Consider the following 21,889-nt stretch of genomic DNA (forward strand, 5'->3'; position numbering starts at 1 on the left):
CACCGCAGCAGCACCCACAGATCCCACTCCAGACCAGGGCCCCACCATGCCAGGCACGGTACAAACCATGTTCCTGCCCCATAGCATTTACATTGTCTCCTGCTCCTGCAGCTGGCCCAGCATGGCGCCCTGTTGGCCTTGCCCAGGGGGTCAGCATGGGTGCAGGGGTCTGCCCACCCAGAACCAGCTGCAGGAGTGGGGACCAAGGCACCTTCATGCATGTTATCTTCACACGGGCGGATAGGGACGTAGCTTCCCCATTTGACAGATGGGGGAGCTGGGGCGCAGATCCCCAAAGGCAGGTGTTTGCCTTCAGTGGGAGTAAAGCACCTAAACACCTCTGAGGATCTTGGCCAGGGAGATTGAGTGACATGCTCAAGGGCACAGAAAGAGGCAGAGCCAGAGATCTGTTTGCAACCCAGATCTGCGACCCAGCCACAAGGCATCTCCCTTAGTCCTGCTTCTCCTCCCTCTCTCTCCATTCCCCCCTCTCTCCCCTCAGAGCACAGGCAGGCTGCGGCCGGGGGCTCCGTCCTCTCCCCGCAGGCAGCGCGCAGACGCGCAGGGGCAGCAGACGCCTTGCTCCAATTTTGAAAAGTCCCCTGTGCGCCTGCGCTCCCGCTGCTGCCTGTAGCCCGTGCGAGGCTGGCTCTGGGCAAGGCGCGGCGGCCGGGCTGTCACGGCCCCTCCCTCGCTCCAGTTGGACGCCGCCTGCCTGATTGGTGGGGCTCAGCCCCCAGTCACCAGCCCCTGCCTCACCAGTAAGCGGGGTCAGTGCGCAGGGATCCTGTTTCACGCGCTGCGGCAGCCTAGTAGCTGCAGTTTCTGCCTTGGGAAGCCAAAGTGTCCGGCGTGTACTGTGCGCTCATCCATCATGCTGCGCATGCTGCTGCTGGCCCTGCTGAACCTTGGAAGGCAGCTCAGCCCATGCTGGGGCTGTCAGCTGCCCTCAGACTGGAGACCCTTGAGTGAAAGCTGCAGGGCTGAGCTGGCAGAGATCATAGTGTACGCCAAGGTGCTGGCACTCCACCAGGAGATGTACAGCATGTATAATTACCTGCCCTGGCAATATGAAGCCAGCGAGGGGGGGCTCTTTTACTCGGCTGAGATAGAGATGCTGTGTGACCAGGCTTGGGGAAGCATGCTGGAAGTCCCTGCAGGCTCTAGGCTTAACCTCACTGGACTGGGCTACTTCTCCTGTCACTCCCACACAGTCCTGCAGGATTACGCTTACTTCTTCTTTCTCAGGTGAGTACAAACGTGTGGCCCATGCCCTGCTTGAGAACGAGCGAGAACATTTTCTCGTTCATAAATGCGCTGCACTTCTAGAACACTTTCACCCCAGCATCTCCTTCACTTCATCTTCACTTTGTGTGCAGCTGAATCTCTGGAGCTTCTCTGAGCCAAACAAAAGTTAGTCAGGTATGTTTTCTGTAACTAAAATACATCGGGAGCCGCCAGAAATGACTGAGTATTGTATAGTGAGTGAATAAAAACAAATGTTCTCTGGTGTGTAACTATATCATGGATGAGCCTTGTACATTTCTGTTAGAGATAATAGTACCAGCTGCAGCACATGTGGGAGAGCAAGTCTCGTCTCTTTGGAGAGTGGAATTTCATACTTATTGTTGCTCAGGTAGGTACAAATTCACCTAGCAGAGAAGATGTGAGTGTTACACAGTTCAGAGGAGAATACTTTCTATTGTGATTTTTCTTGGAAGGAGTGGTGCTTAATTAGTGCTTTCCTAGACTACAGAAAGTAGAAACAAACATGTTCAATTTACTTGAAATCTAGGGTGTGTGACAGATATATCTATAAATGATTTTATGACCTCAACAAAAATCGAACAATGCATTTTACTATAGCTTGTTTATAGTTGTTGTGGTTTGGATCTTACATTTCCAGTGTTGCTATTTACAGTGTTCTATAAATTTTAATCCTCTGTGTCAGTTTCTTTGATGTGAAGTACTGTATAACTAGCCAGCTGAAGTGTGAAGACTGGTAAAAGCACCATGATCTATACAGACAGTTTGGAAAGTTGTGCATCCGATGAAGTGAGCTGTAGCTCATGAAAGCTTATGCTCAAACAAATCTGTTAGTCTCTAAGGTGCCACAAGTACTCCTTTTCTTTTTGTAGAATATTTTTGACAGACAAGTTGGTATGTTCATGGAGGATAGGTCCATCAATGGCTATTAGCCAAGATGGTCAGGAACACAACCCCATGCTCTGGGTGTCCCTAAACCTCTGACTGCCAGAAGCTAGGACTGGATGAGAGGACAGCTTACTCAATAAATTGCCCTGTTCTGTTCATTCCCTCTGAAGCATCTGGCACTGGCCACTGTCGGAAGACAGGATACTGGGCTAAGAGGACCATTGGTCTGACCCAGTATGGCCATTCTTATGTTTGGGTTTAGAACTGAGCATGTTACTGTTTTTTTTCCCAACTTGAGATAGAGGGTATAAAGTTTTTCAAACATTCTAGCTAATAACGGAGAGGCAAATCAAGTTATCTTTTGAAAACTAAACTCAGTAAAAGTGATTTTTCCCCCTCACAATATCTGTTTTAGAAGCCTGCAGCAGATAAAATACTAAACGATGAAGCACCGCTTTCTAAAGAAAAATAAACATCCCAGCAGATGGCATTTGTTCCCATCTTGTTAATTTTTGCTCAGTGATTTGTGGTATTAACTTCTTACAGCGATCTTGCTCATTTACAAACCATGGTAATGTCTTTCATGACCAAAAAGATACAGCATTTCAAACAATAATTTGGTATTCCTGTGCACCAGATTTATTTTGAGCTGTTATTTAGCTGTGTACAGCTCAGCCTTTTTGTTTCTATGAGACCAAAGTAGGTACACTAGATTCTGGTCAGTTTTACAGACTGGATAGGTGCCAGTGTCTTTTCTCTCAAAAGTTTGGCACATGGGTTTAGCTCTGATCCCCAAGTATTTACTTACTTTGCTCTTCTGGGTACCAGCCAAATCCTCATTTTAAGGTCATCAAAATAATAAGAAACTATAATATGGGAATAAAGCCATCTCAGCGAACCTTTAAATACAAAAATATTTGTGAAATTTACTCAGTACTTGTTTAGAACCACTCAGTGTATCTCAGACCAGGGGAGTGGTGGCAGAGAAGCATAACAAAACGTGTTTTGATGGTGTCTGCTAATATCTCTAAAAGCTAATTTGTATTAGTTATTAATGGATTATTTTAAATTGTGCCCATCTAGATCTGTGGGTACCTGGAAAGAAATGGCAAACTGAAGCATAGAAAAATCAAACAATACCCAAAATATAGGACTATCCCAAATTATGCCTCCAGTCGTGCAATGGGCCCTTGGTGGGAGGAGCCCAATTGACATCTGTGTGGTTGCAGGGGCCTGCCTGTGTGGAACTCATTGCAGGTTTAGAGCCTATTGGGCAGAACCGCTGCTAGTGTACAATGCTGTCATGATAGCAGGTGTCATGGACCAATGGCTGTTTACACTCTCTATGAATATATGCCTAGGAGTCTCCTGCGCAGTGTAGCCCATTCAGGCAACAGTCCTGGTATAGGCGAGAAACACAACAGAGATGGGGGGGAAATACCCCATGATTTGACATGACGTAAGTACTATCTGATTTTTGTTTCAGAATGGATGAGAATTATAACCTCCTTCCTCACGGAGTAAATTTCCAGGATGCAATATTTCCAGACACACAGGAAAACAGAAGGATGTTTTCCAGTCTCTTCCAGTTTTCCAATTGCTCTCAGGCGCAACATGTCATAACTTTCTCCAGTGACTGGGAGATTCAAGAGGACAACAGGGTAAGCCGCAGTGGGTAGGTGTATCCCCACGTCACTTGTAAACACAAGTGTATGGAATATACAGCAGTTGCAATTGATGGTAGCTTTCTTTTAGATGGTCATGTAATGTTTTAACGTAACATGGTATTGCCACAAGCAGACTCCCTGCTCTGGTCTTATCTGAAATATGAACTTGAATGTTCCAAGTGAGAGATTGTTTCAGCCAGTGTTTTCTGTATTATGAAGCTTCTGTCCTCACTCTTGCTGGCACCAAATCTATGTCCTTGATTGGGCCACCCTGCACTCTGAAAGAACACACTTTTAGTAAGCAAAGTCTCAGATGCAGATAAGGTGATCACATGTCCCGATTTTAGAGGGACAGTCCTGATATTTGGGGCTTTTTCTTATATAGGCTCCTATTACCCCCCATCCTCTGTCCTGATTTTTCACACTTGCTATCTGGTCATCCTAGATGCAGATACCACTGGTGGGTGTGTCTACAATGGCTTTTGGCCTTTGCGGGAGGGGGCGGACACGTGTGTCACTTTCAGGTTTAAAATAAACAGGGGAAATACTTTGTTAGCAGTATTTGGTGGGGACGATTCATGCTTATTTACAGAATTAACACTTTTGGATTATGTTCTTTCTGCCAGTGCTGATAGTTTTATGAAGTTGGTGGTTTCTCCAAGGAGCTATGAGAATTGTAACTGTCTCTCTAGCTTAGGAATGACTGGACATTTGTCATTGGTTGTAACTTCTGTCATGTTGATTCATGCAAGGTTGACAAAACAGCACTGTTTACATGTAGGAGAAGGAGCTCTATTGCCTTGTTCGGGAGAATGATGGTAGAAGCTCAATAGCCAATTGAAGGTCTCTTATTTACAAGCTGGCTCATAGCCAGCATAGGAAGTTTTAGCTCCCAGTTTTCCAGCTGGCCAGTGGTGCAAAATAATCAGAACACCACTCTGGTAACCATCAGGTGGAATTTTTATAGAACTAGTGGGGGTTTAACTGCTTAACCCTAATTTTCAATCATGTATTTGGGATGGGCTATAGAAATCAGGTATACTTTTTTTAACAAACAGATCCCATAGTTACAGAAATATAAGGACAGGACATAGGACAGGCTTGTTGTCAAGGCACAGGGCTGGGAATCAGGGTAGTCTAGACCCAAACCTGCCTCAGTTTCTCCATCTGTAAATTGTGGGGAATATTTACAGGTTATAAAACACTTTGAGATTTTCCATGCAAGGGTGTAAATCCACCCACACTGGGAAAGCCTTGCTGGTCCTCTGCTGCAGATCAGGGATCTGGATTTGAGCAGATAGGGGATAGCTTCTATGTTCAGACTCCAGTCTGAACCTCCTCAGAGCCTGAGATGTTTGCAGGCACGGTATTGATTTGGGCCCAACTCTACAATTAATTAATGGGGAGGGAGGTTTAACTGAATTTTCAACCCTGCAAAGGCTGCTTGGGGTGAAAGTTTGGCAGCAAGGAAGGAGGTGAAGGGCAGTTTATTCAACTTGTTTCACCCTTCCCTGTTAATACAGGGGGATAGTGCAGGGGGACGGGAGCTGCATTCTCCAGCCCTCAAAGGGCACTTGGCATGCAGGGGAACGCTGCGGGCATAAATCTTGCCAAGGTGGCTTCTACACCAGCCACGCCAGCACTGCTCCAGGTAGTGAGAAAGCAGTGTTTCAAAGTGGGTGGGGGCATATCCAGGACAGTGAAGGGAACGGAGTGTGACAGAGAAGAGCTCAGCTACACCATGTCCTCCAATGGCCCCTGTACAGCCCTTAGTACAGCCAGAGCCTGAATCAAGGAGCAGCAACAGCCCCCTAGTTGCTACTGGGTCAGATATAGTGGAGAATCAGGGCCTGAATCGCTTTGGTCAAGAAAACCTCTTGTCAGCACGGCCTGTATTTAAAAACTGTTGTTTTGATATGACCCTCCCGTGCCACACCATTTTCCACGTGCCCTAGAAGAATAGCTCCAACTCAACGTGACTTCCCTGGTGTAGCACCTGGCTATGCCAGCAGTGAATCTGGCCCATTCACTTTCATGGAAGTCACAAGGCAAAATCCCCAAAGGCCACTTGGGGAAACTTAGAAACAAATGTAGCAAAAGTATGTTTCAGCTGTTGTGCTCTCTGACCCTTTGCAGCTGTGAGCAGCTTCCAGAGTGGAATTATTTTAGCTGCTTGCTTTACAGGTTTGGACTGAGATTTTTATCCATACTTAGTAGATAAATTCTGTCCAGTTGACAGGCACCTTGCCTCCCATCCACCTCCCTTTACAATAAAAAGTAAAAGCTTCCTTTGCACAATTTAAAAACCATCCAGGCTGGCCTCTCTCATTCATCTGGGGTCCCCTAATGTCTCTGTTCTCCAAGCTGAGTGCTGGTTTCCTTTTGAACTGTCCCTTCAGGCAGGCGTTCCCCACCCTTGGGAAGGGCTGCAGTGACGTGGAGGTGTCAGGGGTTCATCCTCACTCCTTCATGAAAAAGGAGGAATAGCAGTGTCTACTTCCAAAGGCAGTACCTGATCTCCTCTGTTGACTGCATGTTTAGGCCTTGTGTACACTACCGCTTAAGTCAATGCAAGTTATGTCACTCGGGTGTGAAAAAACCCACCTCTGAGCGAAGTAACTTGCATCGACTTAATGCGGTGTCCACACCACGCAATGTCGGCGGTAGACGCTCTCCCGCTGACACAACTTCTGCCTCTTGTTGAGGTGGATTAATTACATTGACAGGAAAGTGCACTTCCATTGACGTAGCGTGTCTTCACCAGACACGCTTAATTGATGGGCTGCAGCGCGGTAGTGAGGAAAAGCCCTTAGTGTCTTCTTCACTTCTTCCCCATATCGGACAAATGCCATGCCTGTGATTTCCCCGTTGTACTCATCCTACCAAAATCCAAACTATTTCAATTTCCAAATCCAGCCAGCTGAGCAACCTCTTGCTCTCTTTTAAACTGAAAGGTGCTATATATGCTGAGTTCCCATTGCAGTGAATGAGTGAGTTTTTAGGAAAAATGGATATTGCTCCTTTAAGCTTTTAAAAGTAAAAAATTATTAAAGGTGCTCCCGGAGGGGGAAGGAGGCAACACAACAGGGGACTGTCTCTGTGACACTGTCAGGCTTTAGGATTCCTATGTGGAGGTACAGAGTTATTTTCTGGACTCACCCTGTTAGTCAGACCAGAGAGATCTCATTAGCTGATTTGCATTAGTGTAAATGGCTACACAAGGTGCAGGGCAGTGGAAATCAGGCACCAAGGGTTTCTCTGAGGTAACTGAGAGCCTGTCAGGGAGAAGTCATGGGAACAACCAGCCTTGAGGGAGGCTTGAGCTAAGGTCTATGTTGAAGTGTTAGTCACAAACCTGCACGCAGGCAACCTGGGATTCTGGTCGCTCAGCCTTGGATTCTCGGCAGCAAGGCTCTTGGGCTGCTCAGCCACTGGGGTGTTGCCATTTTTAGTTCACCAGTGCTCATTTTAGTAAGGGAAAGGGTTAGAAAACATAACCTAAACATTGCCTGCCCAACTTTAATTTGCCCAGTTCACCACGACTGGGGGATCATCCACACACCAGGCATTCTAAAAGAAAAACAAGATCTCAGTGTGGTGACATGGAACATGCAGACTCTAGTGGACAGCGATAACACATCAAGACCTGAAAGACATACAGCATTAATTGCAACGGAAGCTACTAAATATAGGATTGACATCACTTCCCTTAGTGAAACCAAACTTGCAGTCGAAGGGTCCATAAAGGACCCTCCGGAGGTGGCTTCATCTTCTTTTGGAAAGGGAAACCAGCAGAGGAAGACCGAATTTATGGCATTGTTGCTGTTAGAAACAGCCTCCTGAAATCACTGAAAGACCTAGCTGTGGGCAAAACTGAATGCCTTGTGACTCTACAAGTTCCCACTGGAAATTCATGCTTTGTAGCTCTTGTCAATGCTTATGCTCTAACCATGAACAGTACAGAAGAAATCAAAGATCAGTTCTATTCTGGTTCAATTATGTCATTCTACTCCTAGGGGAGACAAACTCATACTACTGGGAGACTTTAATGCCAGAGTCAGAAAAGACAGAGAGGCTTGAAGTGGTGTAATAAAGAATAGTGGAGTTGGAAAAATGAACAGCACTGGTCTTCTGCTACTCAGCAAGTTTGCTGAGCATGAGCTCATGCTTGCTTCAAGCTTTAGGAAAGCAGACAAATACAAAACTTCATGGATGCATCTAAGATCAAAGCACTGGTCTCTGCCTATGTCATTATATGGCAAAGAGATATTAGGGACATCACAATCACAAGAGCCAAGCAAGAAGCAAACAGTTGGGCTGATCACAGGAGGATTGGAGCCATTTTAAGTTTCCATATTGTTGCCCCTCAGTGAAATAAAGAATGCTGAACAGATTTAAACTGAAACTGAACATAGCAAAGTTGAGACATTGATTTAATCAAGACAAACTGAGGGGGGAAAAAAAAAGGAAAAATTTGATAGTATTACATCCTCACCCAAGGACACACCCGAAAAGTGGAATATATTCACATCAGCCATCCTTCAAAATTTGGAAGACAGCACCAGGATAGCTTTGATGAAAATGATTTAAATAAAAAAAGATCCTTTAGGAAAAGAACAATGTGTTTATGTGTTGACAAAACAGCAAAGAATCAGTATCAAAGAAGGATAAAGTCAAATACGGCTTCATGTTCTTCAGGATAACTGGTGGGAAAAGAAAGTAGAAATACAACCTTACACCAATACAAACAACGTAAAGTTGTTTTATGACTCACTGAAGGCCATTTAAGGGCCATCGAAACGGACCGGCTCCATAAAGGTGTTCAGATGAATCTACCTTAATGAAGAAAAAGAGAGGCATCTCTGAAAAATAGGGGCTGGTCTTTGCTGAGCTACTCAACCATCCCTCTACTGTCAACCAACAAGTGCTAGAGGAACTAACCCAGCATCCCATACATGAAGAAATAGCGCAGTTGCCCACCGTTGAGGAAGTGCAAAAAGCTATCAAACAAATGAAATCAGGTAAATCACCAGGCAAAAACAGCATGCCTGCTGAAATCTTTAAACTTGCGGGCCCCAAAACTTTCATCTATACAAAATTATTATGGATATCTGAGAAACTGAGAAAATTCCTCAGGATTTTAAAAATGCAATCATAGTTCCACAATAGAAAAATAAAGGCAACAAATCTGACTGTGGCAACTACCTGGGCATCTCCCTGCTATCTGTAGGTGGCAAAATCCTCAGTCGTACCTTGCTCAATTGGCTTGTCAAAATAGTATCAGAAAAGCTTCTATGAGAGACCCTATGTGGGTTTATATCAGGTCAGAGCATCATAGACATGATTTTCATTGAGAGAGAGACTCAGAAACAATGCATAGAACAAAACACACAACTCTATGCTCTTCATTGATCTAAAAAAGAATTTGCAATGGTGAGCAGAAATGGCCTGTGAAAAATTCTTGAAAAGTGTGGCTGCCCCACCAAATTCATTCTCATACCTCAATTCCACAAAGACATGACTGGGCAAATACCCTCTGTAAACCATTCCCCATATCCAAGGGGGTGAAACAAGGCTGTGTGCTGGCACCAGTCCTCTTTGGTCTCTTCTTTGCAGCCGTTCTAAATTACACAACTGACAAAAGAGCATCTACATAAGGTACAGAACCTTCAAAAGGGCATCTACATAAGGTACAGAACTGATAGAAAACTCTTCAGTCTCCAAAGGCTTGCTGCAAAAACAAAATTCCGTGAGGAACTCATATTTGAAGCTCTTTTTGTGGATTATGGTTCCCTACTTAATCATGGTGAAAAGTTACTGTTTACGCTTGACCGGTTCTAAGAGTCCACTAAACAGTTTGGACTCGCCGTCAGCTTGGAAAAAACTGAAGTCCTCTTCCAACCAGCCTCAGCAACCACTACCACTGAACCAAATATCCATTGGTGGTAAAGATCATCAATCAATCACTTTACATACCTTGGCAGTACTGCTTCAAGTGATGGTTCCCTGGGTCAAGAAATATCAAACAGAACACGAAAGGCAAGCCAGGCTTTTGGAAGACTTAACCATAGGATACTCAACTAGCATACCATCAAACTGTCAACAAAACATGATATCCATTGCAGCAGTGATAACATCCTTTCTATATGAGTGTGAAATACGGACAGTTTACCACAGACACATCAAGCAACTTGAAAAATGTCACATGCGTGCTCTCTGTTCTGAGGGGCCACTGGCAAGACCAAGCATCAAACATTAACATCCTTGAAAAAGCCAAAACAACCAGCATGGAGCCAATGAGTATCAAAACTCAGCTTATATGGAGAGGTCATGTTATCAGAATGTACAATGGTACACTCCTGAAAATAGCTATCTGTGGTGAGCTGAAACTGGGAAAGCCCTAGAGGGTCAGTCAACGTAAACGTTTCAAAGACACCCATAAGCAGAATCTCAGCTCACGATGCATAAATATTGATACCTTGGAAGACATAGCCAAGGACAGTCCTGAATGGAGAGCAACCCTCAATTAACAAACACTTTGAGAAAGACAGAAATGAAAAACCAGTTGAGAAGGGCCAACCGTCACACCAAGTCTTCAGTGGGAGCCTGCCCATTCCTGTGTGTAGGCTTGGCAGAATTCGATTTTCATGTATTTATTTATTTGCAATTTCAATGATTAATATAGATTTCTATTTTTAATTTATTTTTATTTTTACAGTTGTGGGCCATTAAGGAGGGGGTAGAGATGGGGTTGGGGTTAGGGAAGCGCTGGCAGTGGGGCTGCATTGCTGGTCTCCCAAGGTGTGGGAGAGGCTGCATTCCTGGTCTCCCAAGGTGTGGGAGAGGCTGCATTCCTGGTCCCATGGAACAGAGACCCCAGCCCAGGACTGTAAGGAGGAAGACAAGCCCCTGGCTGCATGGGAGGCCACCCTGCTGCCGAACAGCTCCTGCCCGGGGATGGCCCCTCAACTCCTGGCTGGTGAGTGCACGAGCGGGGCTATGACTGCAGAGCTGCAGAATGCTCCCTGCACAGCCACAGGGCCGCTGGCATCCGATCCCTGCAGGCACAAGGAGTGACGTTGGGCAAGCTGCTCTTGGGCCGACGGTTACCGATGGATTTTTTTTTTTCCCGTTGATTTCAGCGTGTCAGCTGAAATCAACGTTTACTGACAGATACCGATTTAAATCTAATCCTGCCAAGCCTACCTTTGTGACATCTGTTCGCGATCTTGCTCCCTGCAGATCGGATTGCTTAGCCAGAAGAGAATGCTCGAGATGCTGTGACATCATTGTCAGATAGGATGGACAGCCATAAAGTCCTGCCTCAGGGCATTGCTTCTCAAATCTCTGAGACAGCAGAATACCGGGAAATGTCAGGTAGGGGGCGAGTTCTGACAAGAACAGTGTGTGCGCGATGGGAAGAGGGTGAGTGAGGAAACCTCTTGTTTACAGTCTCGGGTTCATTTCTTGTAGGGGGCCTTCTGAAATCCTAAATTTGCCTCTGGCCCTCCGTCTTACTTTTGATAGGTCTCTGGAGTGGACTTTTAAAGTTGTGAATTCAGTTGCACTGCATATTTATGTGAGTATTTACCTGATTTGCCATGTATATCTTTTTAGTGCTTCAAGTATAAGGCAGGTACATCCAATTGCAGGACTGCAAACGTGTATGCACATCTTCGGAAAATCTGGCTCTTTTTGACTGTCACTTAATGTAAGATCACTCCTAATGACTCAAGGGATGCCTTCTCCTGAATGCATTTGAGTTGGGAACTTGGTTGAGGATCTAAGCTTGCATTGTGGATTTTTGTTCTAGATCACACATACTCTTCTATGCCACTGTGTAGACTTGAAGGAAGTTGTACTCTGCATCCGTGCACAGAAAACGTTCATTATAACCATGTATTCAGTACATCCTTATTAAACTTTTAAGAATAAATTGTTGTCTTTCCTTTTCTCAGCTGTGCAGAATTTAAATCTAAAATGTATTTCTTTAACTGGACCTCACCCAGCTGCATAGTGTAAGTTACTTTGCAAAACTGACCAGGTGAACTTTGGAATTACCCTACCATTGTCTCATCAGGCAAATAGATTAGTATTATGGAAGTCAGTGCCAGGCTTGTGTTGTAGGCCACAATTGGAACTCAGGTGACAGTTTCACATATGTGATTGTGGGGGGACATAGGAGGCAAAAGGCATGTGGGAGGGGATCTCTGAAAAGAGGCGTAGTAAACTGAAGGATAGCCTACCATTTGCACTGTGAGAAAGCGTTTTTCTTAGTCTACACTGCGGGGGGGGGGATCGATCTAAATTACACAATTTCAGCTACGTGAATAACATAGCTGAAGTCGACGTGTTAGATCGATTTACCGTGGTGTCTTCACTGTGGTGAGTTGACTACTGCCACTCCCCTGTCGACTCCGCCTGCGCCTCTCATGGAGCTGGAGTACAGGAGTCGACGGGAGAGCTCTCGGAGGTCGATTTATCGAGTCTAGATGCGATAAATCGATCCCCACTAGATCGATCGCTGCCCGCCGATCCAGCAGGTAGTGTAGACATACCCTTAGAAACCACTTGGGCATGTAGTAGAGAGAACCCACTGTAAAGAGCCCAAACTTAGGTATGGCTGGTTGGGGATGAAGCAGAGACCTTCCTCCATGTGTGCCTGCCACTGTTGTTGTAATCTGGGATGACTGAAGGACACGTGTTATCTATGGTTTTCAAACAGCCCTTGTATTCTCAGAACTTCACTCAAGTGGCTATACTCAGCATGAGGAGGAGCTGCAGTAGGTCGGGATGTCTTTTCTGTAGCAAGTTGCATTTGGTTTCTGTTGAGAGTAATTGGGCTTTGCCTTGACTCCTCCCAAAGACCACTCCCCTTCATGATGTTTGTCGATCTCCTGCAAAGTACCGACTTGCTGCTGTACTTCTGGTCTGCTGTCATACCAATTCCCTCAACGTCGCTCATCAAGCGCCAAACTCCAGGAAGGGCTTGTGGCCAGCGCTTCGACTTCCGAGGCTGGATTTGTAAGAAGTTGCTATTTTTTTCTCCACTCTGCCAGGGGATGATATAGCCCTGCTGTAATTCCAGAACTGATGTAGGTGGAGATAATAATATATGTGGAAGTGCTGCTATTTTTCCTTTTAGTTACAGTTTAAGAAGTGATTGTTAGAATCGGTCCCTTTGCCCTCCCCCCCACCCCAAGGCTGGAACATTTGCCTTGGAAAAGGAATCTTGCAGTCACACCAGTTTCTTTTTATTTTAATGGGATCTGAGTATGCAAAAAATTAAAAAGTAATAAAACTCTCAATAACATTCTTAAAAGCTGCACACTTTTACTGTGCTCTCTTGTGGGCCCCCTCCGGGGAGAACCACAGATGTATCAAACAGTTGGTGAAATTTGACAACCCAATAAATAGACATACCAAACTGCTCCTGTATTGGCTAGCTAGCTCACTTCTGGCTCTAGAAACTGCCTCAAAAGGTCTCTTTTCATTTAACAAAACCCCACAAATAGTTCCCAGAACCTTGTATGTCACCCAGTCGTGTGCATTGTCAGAGATCTGGGCAGCCAAGGGCCATGCTGTCAGTAGCAGTCACTTTACAGCTACCTTGTGCCACTTGGTAGACCCAATCCTGTGAACCCTCACTCACACAAGTAGACCCAGTGACTTCAGTGAGACTCCTCACATGAGTCAGGGTGTGCAGGATTTGACCCTTACTCCCAGGGCCGCCCTTAGGATTTATGGGGCCCTACGCAGTATTATTAAACTGCCCGACTTGGGGCATAGCCACCACTCCCATCCACGGACCCTCAGAAAAACTCCCCCGCGCAACCTCCCCCCCGCCCCCCATTGCTGACACACACCAACCTTTGTACGCAGCAGACACTGGGGTGGGGAGGGATGAGGCAGCAAAGGATACTGAGGCGCCCGGCCCGCCTCACAGCAGTGGAGAGTCACAATTCCCTGCAGAGACCCCCGTACCCTCTCCCTCACACAGAATGCGCTGCACCGGCTCATTCGGCTCTGGGAATACGGCCCCTGCCTAAGGAGATTGCAGCGCGCGCTGGGTATGTGGGAGCTGACCCACTCTTACCTGCTGTCCTGGTGGTGCCCCAGATTTTCAGGTGCCCTATGCAGCCACGTATGCTGTGTGTGCCTAAGGATGGCCCTGCTTACTCCCTTCTCTAGGCTGCACTCAGTCTCCTCTTCATAACAGAGAATGTGACTACTCAGAAGTTCTGTAAGTTTCCCATCTCTGTAGAGGAGGAACTCCTGGTGTGATCATAGTAACCAGAAGGCATTAAGTGGCTGTAGAAACTTTCTACCTGTACAAATGCCGGTGGCACACCACTGAAGCTCAGACGTCTAAGGGTATGTCTACCCTGCAGTCAGAGGTGTGACTGCAGCCCATGTAGACGGACCTGGGCTAGCCTTGATCTACCTCGCTTGAATAACCATAGCAATGAAGCTGCAGCATCAAGGGCCATACAACCCTGCCTGGGACCCTGGGTATGTACTCGAGTGGCTAGCCCAGGGGTCGGCAACCTTTCAGAAGGGGTGTGCCGAGTCTTCACTTATTCACTCTTATTTAAGGTTTCATGTGCCAGTCATACATTTTAACGTTTTTAGAAGGTCTTTCTATAAGTCTATAATATATAACTAAACTATTGTTGTATGTAAAGTAAATAAGGTTTTAAAAATGTTTAAGAAGCTTCATCTACAATTAAATTAAAATGCAGAGCCCCCCCGGACCCGGGCCCTGTGAATGCCACTGAAAATCGGCATGTGTGCCATAGGTTGCCTACCCCTAGGCCAGCCCATGCTGCTGCGGCTTCCCGGTTATGGTTATTCAAGATAGCTAGATCAAAGCTAGCTCAGGTGTGTCTACACGTGCTGCAGTCACAGCTCTGATTGCGGTGTAGACATATCCTCACATGCCCACATGCGCTGACTTTAATTGGAGTTGTTCTTGCAAATTGGAGCTAGTATTTGTCCTCGGGATTTTCACACTCTGGCAGTGCACACAGCTAAGCCTGTGGATAAGACACTGGGGTGGGTGTCAGGAGTCTTGGGGTGAAATCCTGGATCCACAAAAGCCCAGGAGAGTTTTGCCATTGATTTCAATGGGTCCCGGATTTCACCCCTGTTTTTTGTTCCCAGCTGAGCCACTTTCTTGTGCAACCTTGGGTGAGTCACTTAACCTTTCTGCTCTGAAAAATGGGAATAATCGTCCTAATCCAACCCTGTAAAGTGATTTGAGATCTAGAGATATAAAGTGCTGCCTGTGTGTTAAATATTTCTTTGAATTATTATTACGCTGAGATTTTAACTCCTGAGTTACTCACAGGAGGGCAGGAATAGCTCAGACTTTCAGTCTTTTTTCCATTTTGCTGAGAGTCTGCTGACCAATGCCTGATGACACACAATGCTTTCTTTACAAGCCAGGTTTCCCCCATTTTAAACATGGGAAATCCAAGAAATGACCTGACATGTATCATTAAAGGGATCAATACGGATGCATTAACTTTGTCTTGAACAAGTTGTTAAAGTAGCAGGGGCCTGATCCAGAACCACTGATGTCAATGAGCATCTTTCCAGTGACTTCAATGAGCTTCCCATCAAGGCCTAGGGGAGAGAGAGAGATTCATCCCTGGAGTAAACCTTTAAAGTCCATGGTGTCGTACCAGAGATGGATTTGACCCCTTGTTTCTATGTATCTAGTGGGCTCTTTGCAGACTCAGTAGGACAGTTCAAGGCCACAAGGATTCTTTACAACCATAAGGGCTAGACATTTAATATTTATAAAATGAAAGCTTAAAAAGAAGCTGATTGTGACACCAGAGGAGTACTTGTACATTTCACCATGGAGAACCACTCACTCCAACATCTGGCCATAAGTAGAGACTGCAGAATCTCCTTTAGTACTGCTCTTAAGCAGTATCCGTTGTGTTGCTAATGAAACTAAACTTAAAGACGTCTTTCTAAGAACACTGAGTAAATGATCATTTAGGAGTGGGTTGGGTTTTGCTGTTTAGACTTTCCCCCGCTCTACCCCAAAAGGAAGGCTTCTCATCTACTCAAAACATTTCAGGAGCAAGTTCAGTCCGAGTGAAAGTCTTGGGGTTTCCACTAGTGTTCCCTCTTAATTTTCCCCACACATGTGCAGAATGAATTTTGTTATGTGCACCAATACAGAGGTGATGTGAGATACATCACCTTCATATGGCTGCACATAAAATTCATGTCGTGGGGGTGGGGCCAAGGGGTTTGGAGTGTGGGAGGAGGCTCAGGGCTGGGGCAGAGGGTTGGGGTGCAGGGGTGTGAGGACTCTGGCTGAGGGTGCAGGCTCTGGAGTGGGGCCGGGGATGAGGGGTTTGAGGTGCAGGAAGGTGCTCCAAGGCTACAGCAGGAAGAGAGGACTCCCCCAGCTCTCTCCCCCTGCAGCAGCACCTGAGCTGGTGGGGAGAGGCACCTCTCCCCCCACCGTGGCAGTTCCGGGGATCAGGCTGCAGGATAAGTCACAGCAGGTCCGGGGCTGGGTTGGGGCTCGCAGCAGGTCCGAGCCGGGTGGGTTCCTTGAGTGCCTGCACTGTGCTAAATAGGCAGCTGCGCAGCTTACAGGGGACTTAGGATTCCACCCGTCTTTTTCCCTCCTCCTAATTAAATCCCTTTCTTCAACTTGTGTTGGAGCTGTGGCTCAATATTGCAGCACCCATCTTTGTAGCCCAGAGCTGTGTCTTTCAGGGGGATTGTGACACTCCAGATGGGTGGCTACAGGAATCTACTTTCTCCCTGAGAGGATGAGAGCGTGAACAATGAGCAAGAGTGGACTGAGCATTGATTTTGTTTGTAGAGTTATAATGCTTCTAAAGATTCTATGATGGGGGAGCCGGCGCTGTAGGCTAGGGTAGCATGGCAACGTACCGTCATTTGCCAGGCCCTTTGGTACAGAGGGGACAGGGGGTATAGGTACAGGTTTAGGCCAAACTTTTTAAATGGGGTGGGGGAAGAGAACTAATTGAAGGCAGTGTGGTGTCTGCAATCCTCAGTCTCGTCTGTAGAAGCTGTATTTGCTGTGGAAGTGGGGTCAGCTCTCTAATATTTCCGCCTCAACAGCTCAGACTACGTGGCTGTCCCTGCGATGGCCAATCCTGCGAGTCAGAGCCCTAAGTTCGACCTGGGCTTTCCGCATGCCTGGGCAATGTGCTGTCAGCCATCAGACCAAGCCCATTAACCCTGCCTCTATCAACCTCAAAGGTCAGTCTTAGAGCAGACAATCTCAAAGGCTTTTAGTAGCAGGCTTTCTGAGAACCAAACCCACTTCGTAAATATAAGACCCTCTGTTCCTTTGTCTGCTTGGTGAAACGCACCCAAATAATGCATATAGGGTCAGGGCAGTGCATTTTCCCCCTCCCCCTGCACTATGAGAGTGATCATATCTGGCTTGAGGAAAAGAAGCCTGCCTAGAATTCCAGGTTCCAGGCTATCGCAATCGAGAACGGGCATAGCTCTGTGTCATGGACCCAACAGGCAGTTCGTACTTTAACTGTGTAGCTCTCTCCGTTCACAAGGTAGGCAGGGAAGCAGTAGAAGTCTTGTAGACTCATCGCACTGATTTGCCATGGCACACTGCTCAGAGTGCTGCAGTTGTGTGGAAAGGTTCCCATCCACATTCTTCTTAGAGAGACATTCCCCTCCACTAATTTCAACTACAGGTCCTGTTAAAAATAATAATGCTTTTACTCCTGGGCGGAATTCTGCACCATTGTGCATCCACAGAATTTATGTCCCCTGAAGATTTCTTTCCTTCACCGCAGAAAAATGACTCTCTGACAGGGAAGCCACAAGAGCGGTAATGCAACCCTCCCCCTCAGTATGTTTTGGATGCCCTGGGCAGCCGCAGAAAGGTAAATCACGGTGGGGAAGGGGGCAGGACTGGGGAAGACCCAGCTGATGGCTCCTACCTATGTGCTGGGCTGAGCTGCTAGCCCCAGCTGGGCAGGACAGGACTTCCTCTTCCTCTGCACAGGATCCGGGGCAGGGTCAGACCCACCCCCAGGATTTCTCCCTGAGCCGCCGGAAGCTTTGCAAACTCTTCCCCCTCCCATAGCTTCCTGCACCCATGGCTCCTCAGCTGCAGGGGGCGGGATCCCTGTACAGGGAGCTGCTCCTGCATCCGCCCAACCCTTGTGCATCCAGACCCCCTTGTACCCAAAGCCTCCCACTGAGCCACACTTTCCCACACTCAGAACCCCCTCCCAATGAGCCTCACTCTCCCTGCACCTGGACCACACTGATGAGCCACCTGCACCCTCACCCCACTGAGCCCCAACCAGCTGCACCTGGACCCCACCTCACCGAGCCCCACTCCCTCAGCATCTGGATCCCGCACTGAGACCCCACACCCAGACCCCTCTGCCAAACTCTACCCCCCACACCCATACCCCTGCCCCCTCTGAGCCTCAAACACCTTCACCTGGACCCCCTGCAGAGTCCCGTTACTGTTGAACCCCCCAACAAGCCCCTGTGCATCCAGATCTCCCCCCACACCCAGATTGCCCCACACAGAACCCTCTCAACCCACACCTGGATCTCCCCACACTAAGCCCCTTCACACTTGGATCCTACCTTGCTGGTGCACCTGGCATGGAGGAACGGGGCTCTGGGTTGTTTCTGGGGCAGGCCCAGTCCTTTCGCTGTGTCAGGGTTGGGTGCAGCCTCACCGCTGAGTCCGTGTCCTGGAGGGGAAGCTGCAGGGTGATCTCCCGCCTCTGGGCGGCCACTGGCCCGTGCTCCCCAATGCCATGCTAGAGCGTCCACATTTTTTTAACAAATAAAATTTGCAGAATTTTTAATTTTTTGGCGCGGAATGCCCTCAGGAGTAATGCTTTTCACTGCTAGAGCAGTGGCTCGCAACCGTGTCACACTTCTGTACCCCTTTCAGGAGTGTAATTTGTCTTGTGTACCCCCCAAGTTACACTTCACTTAAACTACTTGCTTACAAACTCAGACATAAAAATGCAAGTGTCACAGCATGCTGTTACTGAACAATTGCCGACTCTCTCATTTTTAACAATTCTAAAATACATCAAATTGGAATATAAATATTGTACTTACATTTCAGTGTCCAGTATATAGAGCAGGATAAACAAGTGTGAAATTGTAGTTTGTACCGACTTCGCAAGTGCTTTTTATGTAGCCTGTTGTAAAACTAGGCGCCTATCTAGCTGAGTTGATGTACCCCCTGGAAGACCTCTGCGTACCCCTGATTGAGAACGACTGTTCTATAGCACAGGAAGGAAGCAGCATTTCCCTTTGCACCAATCACTTGAACTGAGCCTCATGAAACACTCCTCTGAAACAGGTGTGCGGTCGTTTCATCTGCCACCACAGGCAGGCTTACCCGTACATGATGGAACGTGGCAGCTGCATGGCAATGCCCAACAGTTTGGACATCGATGAAGAATACCATTGCCAGCTGAATGACAGGGGAAAGTTAGAGAGGCAGGATAGATTCGTGAGCTGGACTCTGGAAAGCGAATGGGAGCGGACATCACAGACGGGTGTAATTTTAACACCTTCTTAACGGTGTTCCTTAGAGGTCTCTTTATTTAACTCTAACCGGGCTTGCCCCTGCTTGGTCTGAGACTTGACTCGGGTTGAACAAATCAGATGGTATTGGACATTTAAACCGGTTTAAAACAGAATCGGTTTGCTTTATTTTCTGCATGGGAAGCCACTTTGTCATAACTGCCAGAAGAAAGACTATCATTAAGCTAGTTTGACAAGGTCGGAGAGGGAATATATTTTATTGGCCCAACTACTGTTGGTGAGAGACAAGCTTTCAAGCTACACAGAGCTCTTCTTTTGGCTAATTTACCATGGCATTAGATCATCTGAATTAGTCATTGGAGGACCTGTGCACTAGAAAAATCGTCCTAGTAATGCCAGTAGCTTTCAGTTTAAAGACTCAAAATATCCAGTGGGATATACTAAAGAGTGAAAGGGATTAAGTTTACTTTTTTAGGAAGCTTGTTTTATAGACGTATTTACAACAGTCACCCCAGTGTTTGAAGAACTGCCTCACCGTCCAGGGTTTAGAATGGCAGGAATGCTGTGTGAAACAAAGGATAAGGCCCATCTCTTCTATACAGTCTCAAGAGGCAGCCTGAAGCTGGCCTGCTGTTTACATCTGGCTTGTTGGCTAGAGGTCAGTTAAGTTCAATGGACCTGATCCTCATGTATATTAAGGCCCCTCTGCATTGCCTGGTTGTATAAAAGGGCCCGGAAGTAGGTGTAAATAAATATAATTTGCTCTCACTTCATAGCCCACAGCAGTGCAAAATGGCCTTGGTTATAAATCAGAATCAGGCCCAGTGACTTAAAAGCTACTGTTTTTTAATAAGGGTAAGCGGGAATAGGCCCCCCCCATCCTCCTTTCATTTGATAAAGCAATAGTCACTACATTAGCCTAGCAGCATGAAATGCAACTGCGCACAGAATTTTTGTAGTTTGAACAGCAGTTTGAATAAATTGCTCAGCTTGATTTTCCTTCCTAATAATCCATCACAAAGACAGGACGCCCATTCCTACGATCTGTGTTTAATTTAAATGCATGCAGGCAAGATTAGGGGGGAAAAAAAAGGGTAGCTGCTGGCAAGCGTCTGGGATGAGCTGAGACAAGGAGACTCAACATATTTGGGTGACATCACGGACTTCTCGGTCTGGGGAAGTGACATGATTAATGTCTAAATAGTTTTCTTCTACAGAGGTAATCAACTCTTTCAGGGTTGCTTGGTATCTAATTAGGGGCTTATTCTCCTCCCACTTGCACACAGACTGCTAACAGAAACACATTGCAAAAGAAAAACGGGCATTTAAGGGCACAAAATAGTCTCTCCCATCCATGGAAAACATACATTCCTTAAGTTTTTATTATATTTACAGCTCCCCAAAGTGTTCTGGGTACTTACAATATAAATAGAAAGACAAGGTCTTGGATTTCCTTTGAGAATCTAGGCCCAAGTGACTTAGGAGCACAGGTCCCAGTGATTTTAAACACATTTGGAAATCTTACCTAAGATCCCGGCACTTAAAGAGCCTCCAGTTACAGTTTGAACGTTCTGCTAGAAGTGGGGGTTAGAAGTGGTAGAGAGGATTGGGAAAGGGATGAGGTTTACAGTGATAAGGTCATGGGGCCTCAGGCAAGGGCAAAGTCTGGCCCATCTATTACAAGACCTGTTTTTTTTAAACTAAAAAATATTTTATGGTCAACGCACTTCTTATGAGCATCTTGGAAGCAGCGAGTCTTCTGTCTTGTCAGTAAAGACATCACTGAAGTGGCTTGACACTTCACAGCTGAGAGGACATGTCATGCACATGGGTGGCATGGGAAGAAATGCAGAAATGTCTGTTTGAGAAGCACACAAATAGTTCACCAAGGTAGACATCACTTGCAGAGGAGAGACAAAGGGATAAGAGGCTAGGATGGATATGGAGGCAGAGGTGCAGTTCTGTAAACCCTCAAAGGAGCAGGGCATGGAGTTTAAACCTGATGTTGTGTAGAAGCATTGGGATTCAGAGAGTGGGTGATGTGAGGAGATAAACATTTCAGCAGCCACCTTTTGAATAGAAGGGAGAATGACATAACTGGATGTCAGGGAGGACCCAGGGGAGTTGGTATGTATGTAACAAAGTAAACAAAAAAGTGCAGAATTTATTGTTATCCATCAGTGGAGCTTGGGGGACAAAAACCCTGGTCTGTCTCACGTTATGCCTAAACCGCCTTTAATCCTTAGAAGGTTGGCAATTTCTAGCCTACCAGCCCAACAGGTGCTGCAAGAGGTGAGGGTATATGCCTCTCTCTTGTCTCCAAAGGGTTAAGTGGGAATCCTTTCGCAATCCAGAGATGAATGAAGACAATGATTGCTTAAGGCTGCTTTTAATTATTCAGAGCCACATGTTAAACAAGTTCTGACAAATCCACAAAAGCACTTAGTATTTTGTGGCATGGTAAGAGCTGCTGTCCTGGGTCTTCACAGGAGGCAGGCAGGCTGTGAAATCTA

General features: G+C 46.5%; 1 protein-coding gene across 2 annotated transcripts in view; it reads left to right on the top strand.

The window, feature by feature from the left end:
* The first annotated feature begins 644 nt into the window (after positions 1–644).
* The window catches only part of CCDC3 (coiled-coil domain containing 3), a 70,743-nt gene continuing 49,498 nt past the window's right edge, over positions 645–21,889 (top strand). Inside the window, exons 1-2 of one of the 2 annotated variants that reach the window (XM_048836581.2) lie at positions 645–1,248; positions 3,641–3,815. In XM_048836581.2, the coding sequence (XP_048692538.1) occupies positions 875–1,248; positions 3,641–3,815 (549 nt within the window). In that variant the 5' untranslated portion in view covers positions 645–874. The remainder of the gene's footprint in view (positions 1,249–3,640; positions 3,816–21,889) is intronic. The other variant, XM_048836582.2, reaches the window with a different exon arrangement.

Source organism: Caretta caretta, chromosome 1, assembly GCF_965140235.1.
Source record: "Caretta caretta isolate rCarCar2 chromosome 1, rCarCar1.hap1, whole genome shotgun sequence".
Classification (NCBI taxonomy): Eukaryota; Metazoa; Chordata; order Testudines; family Cheloniidae; genus Caretta; species Caretta caretta.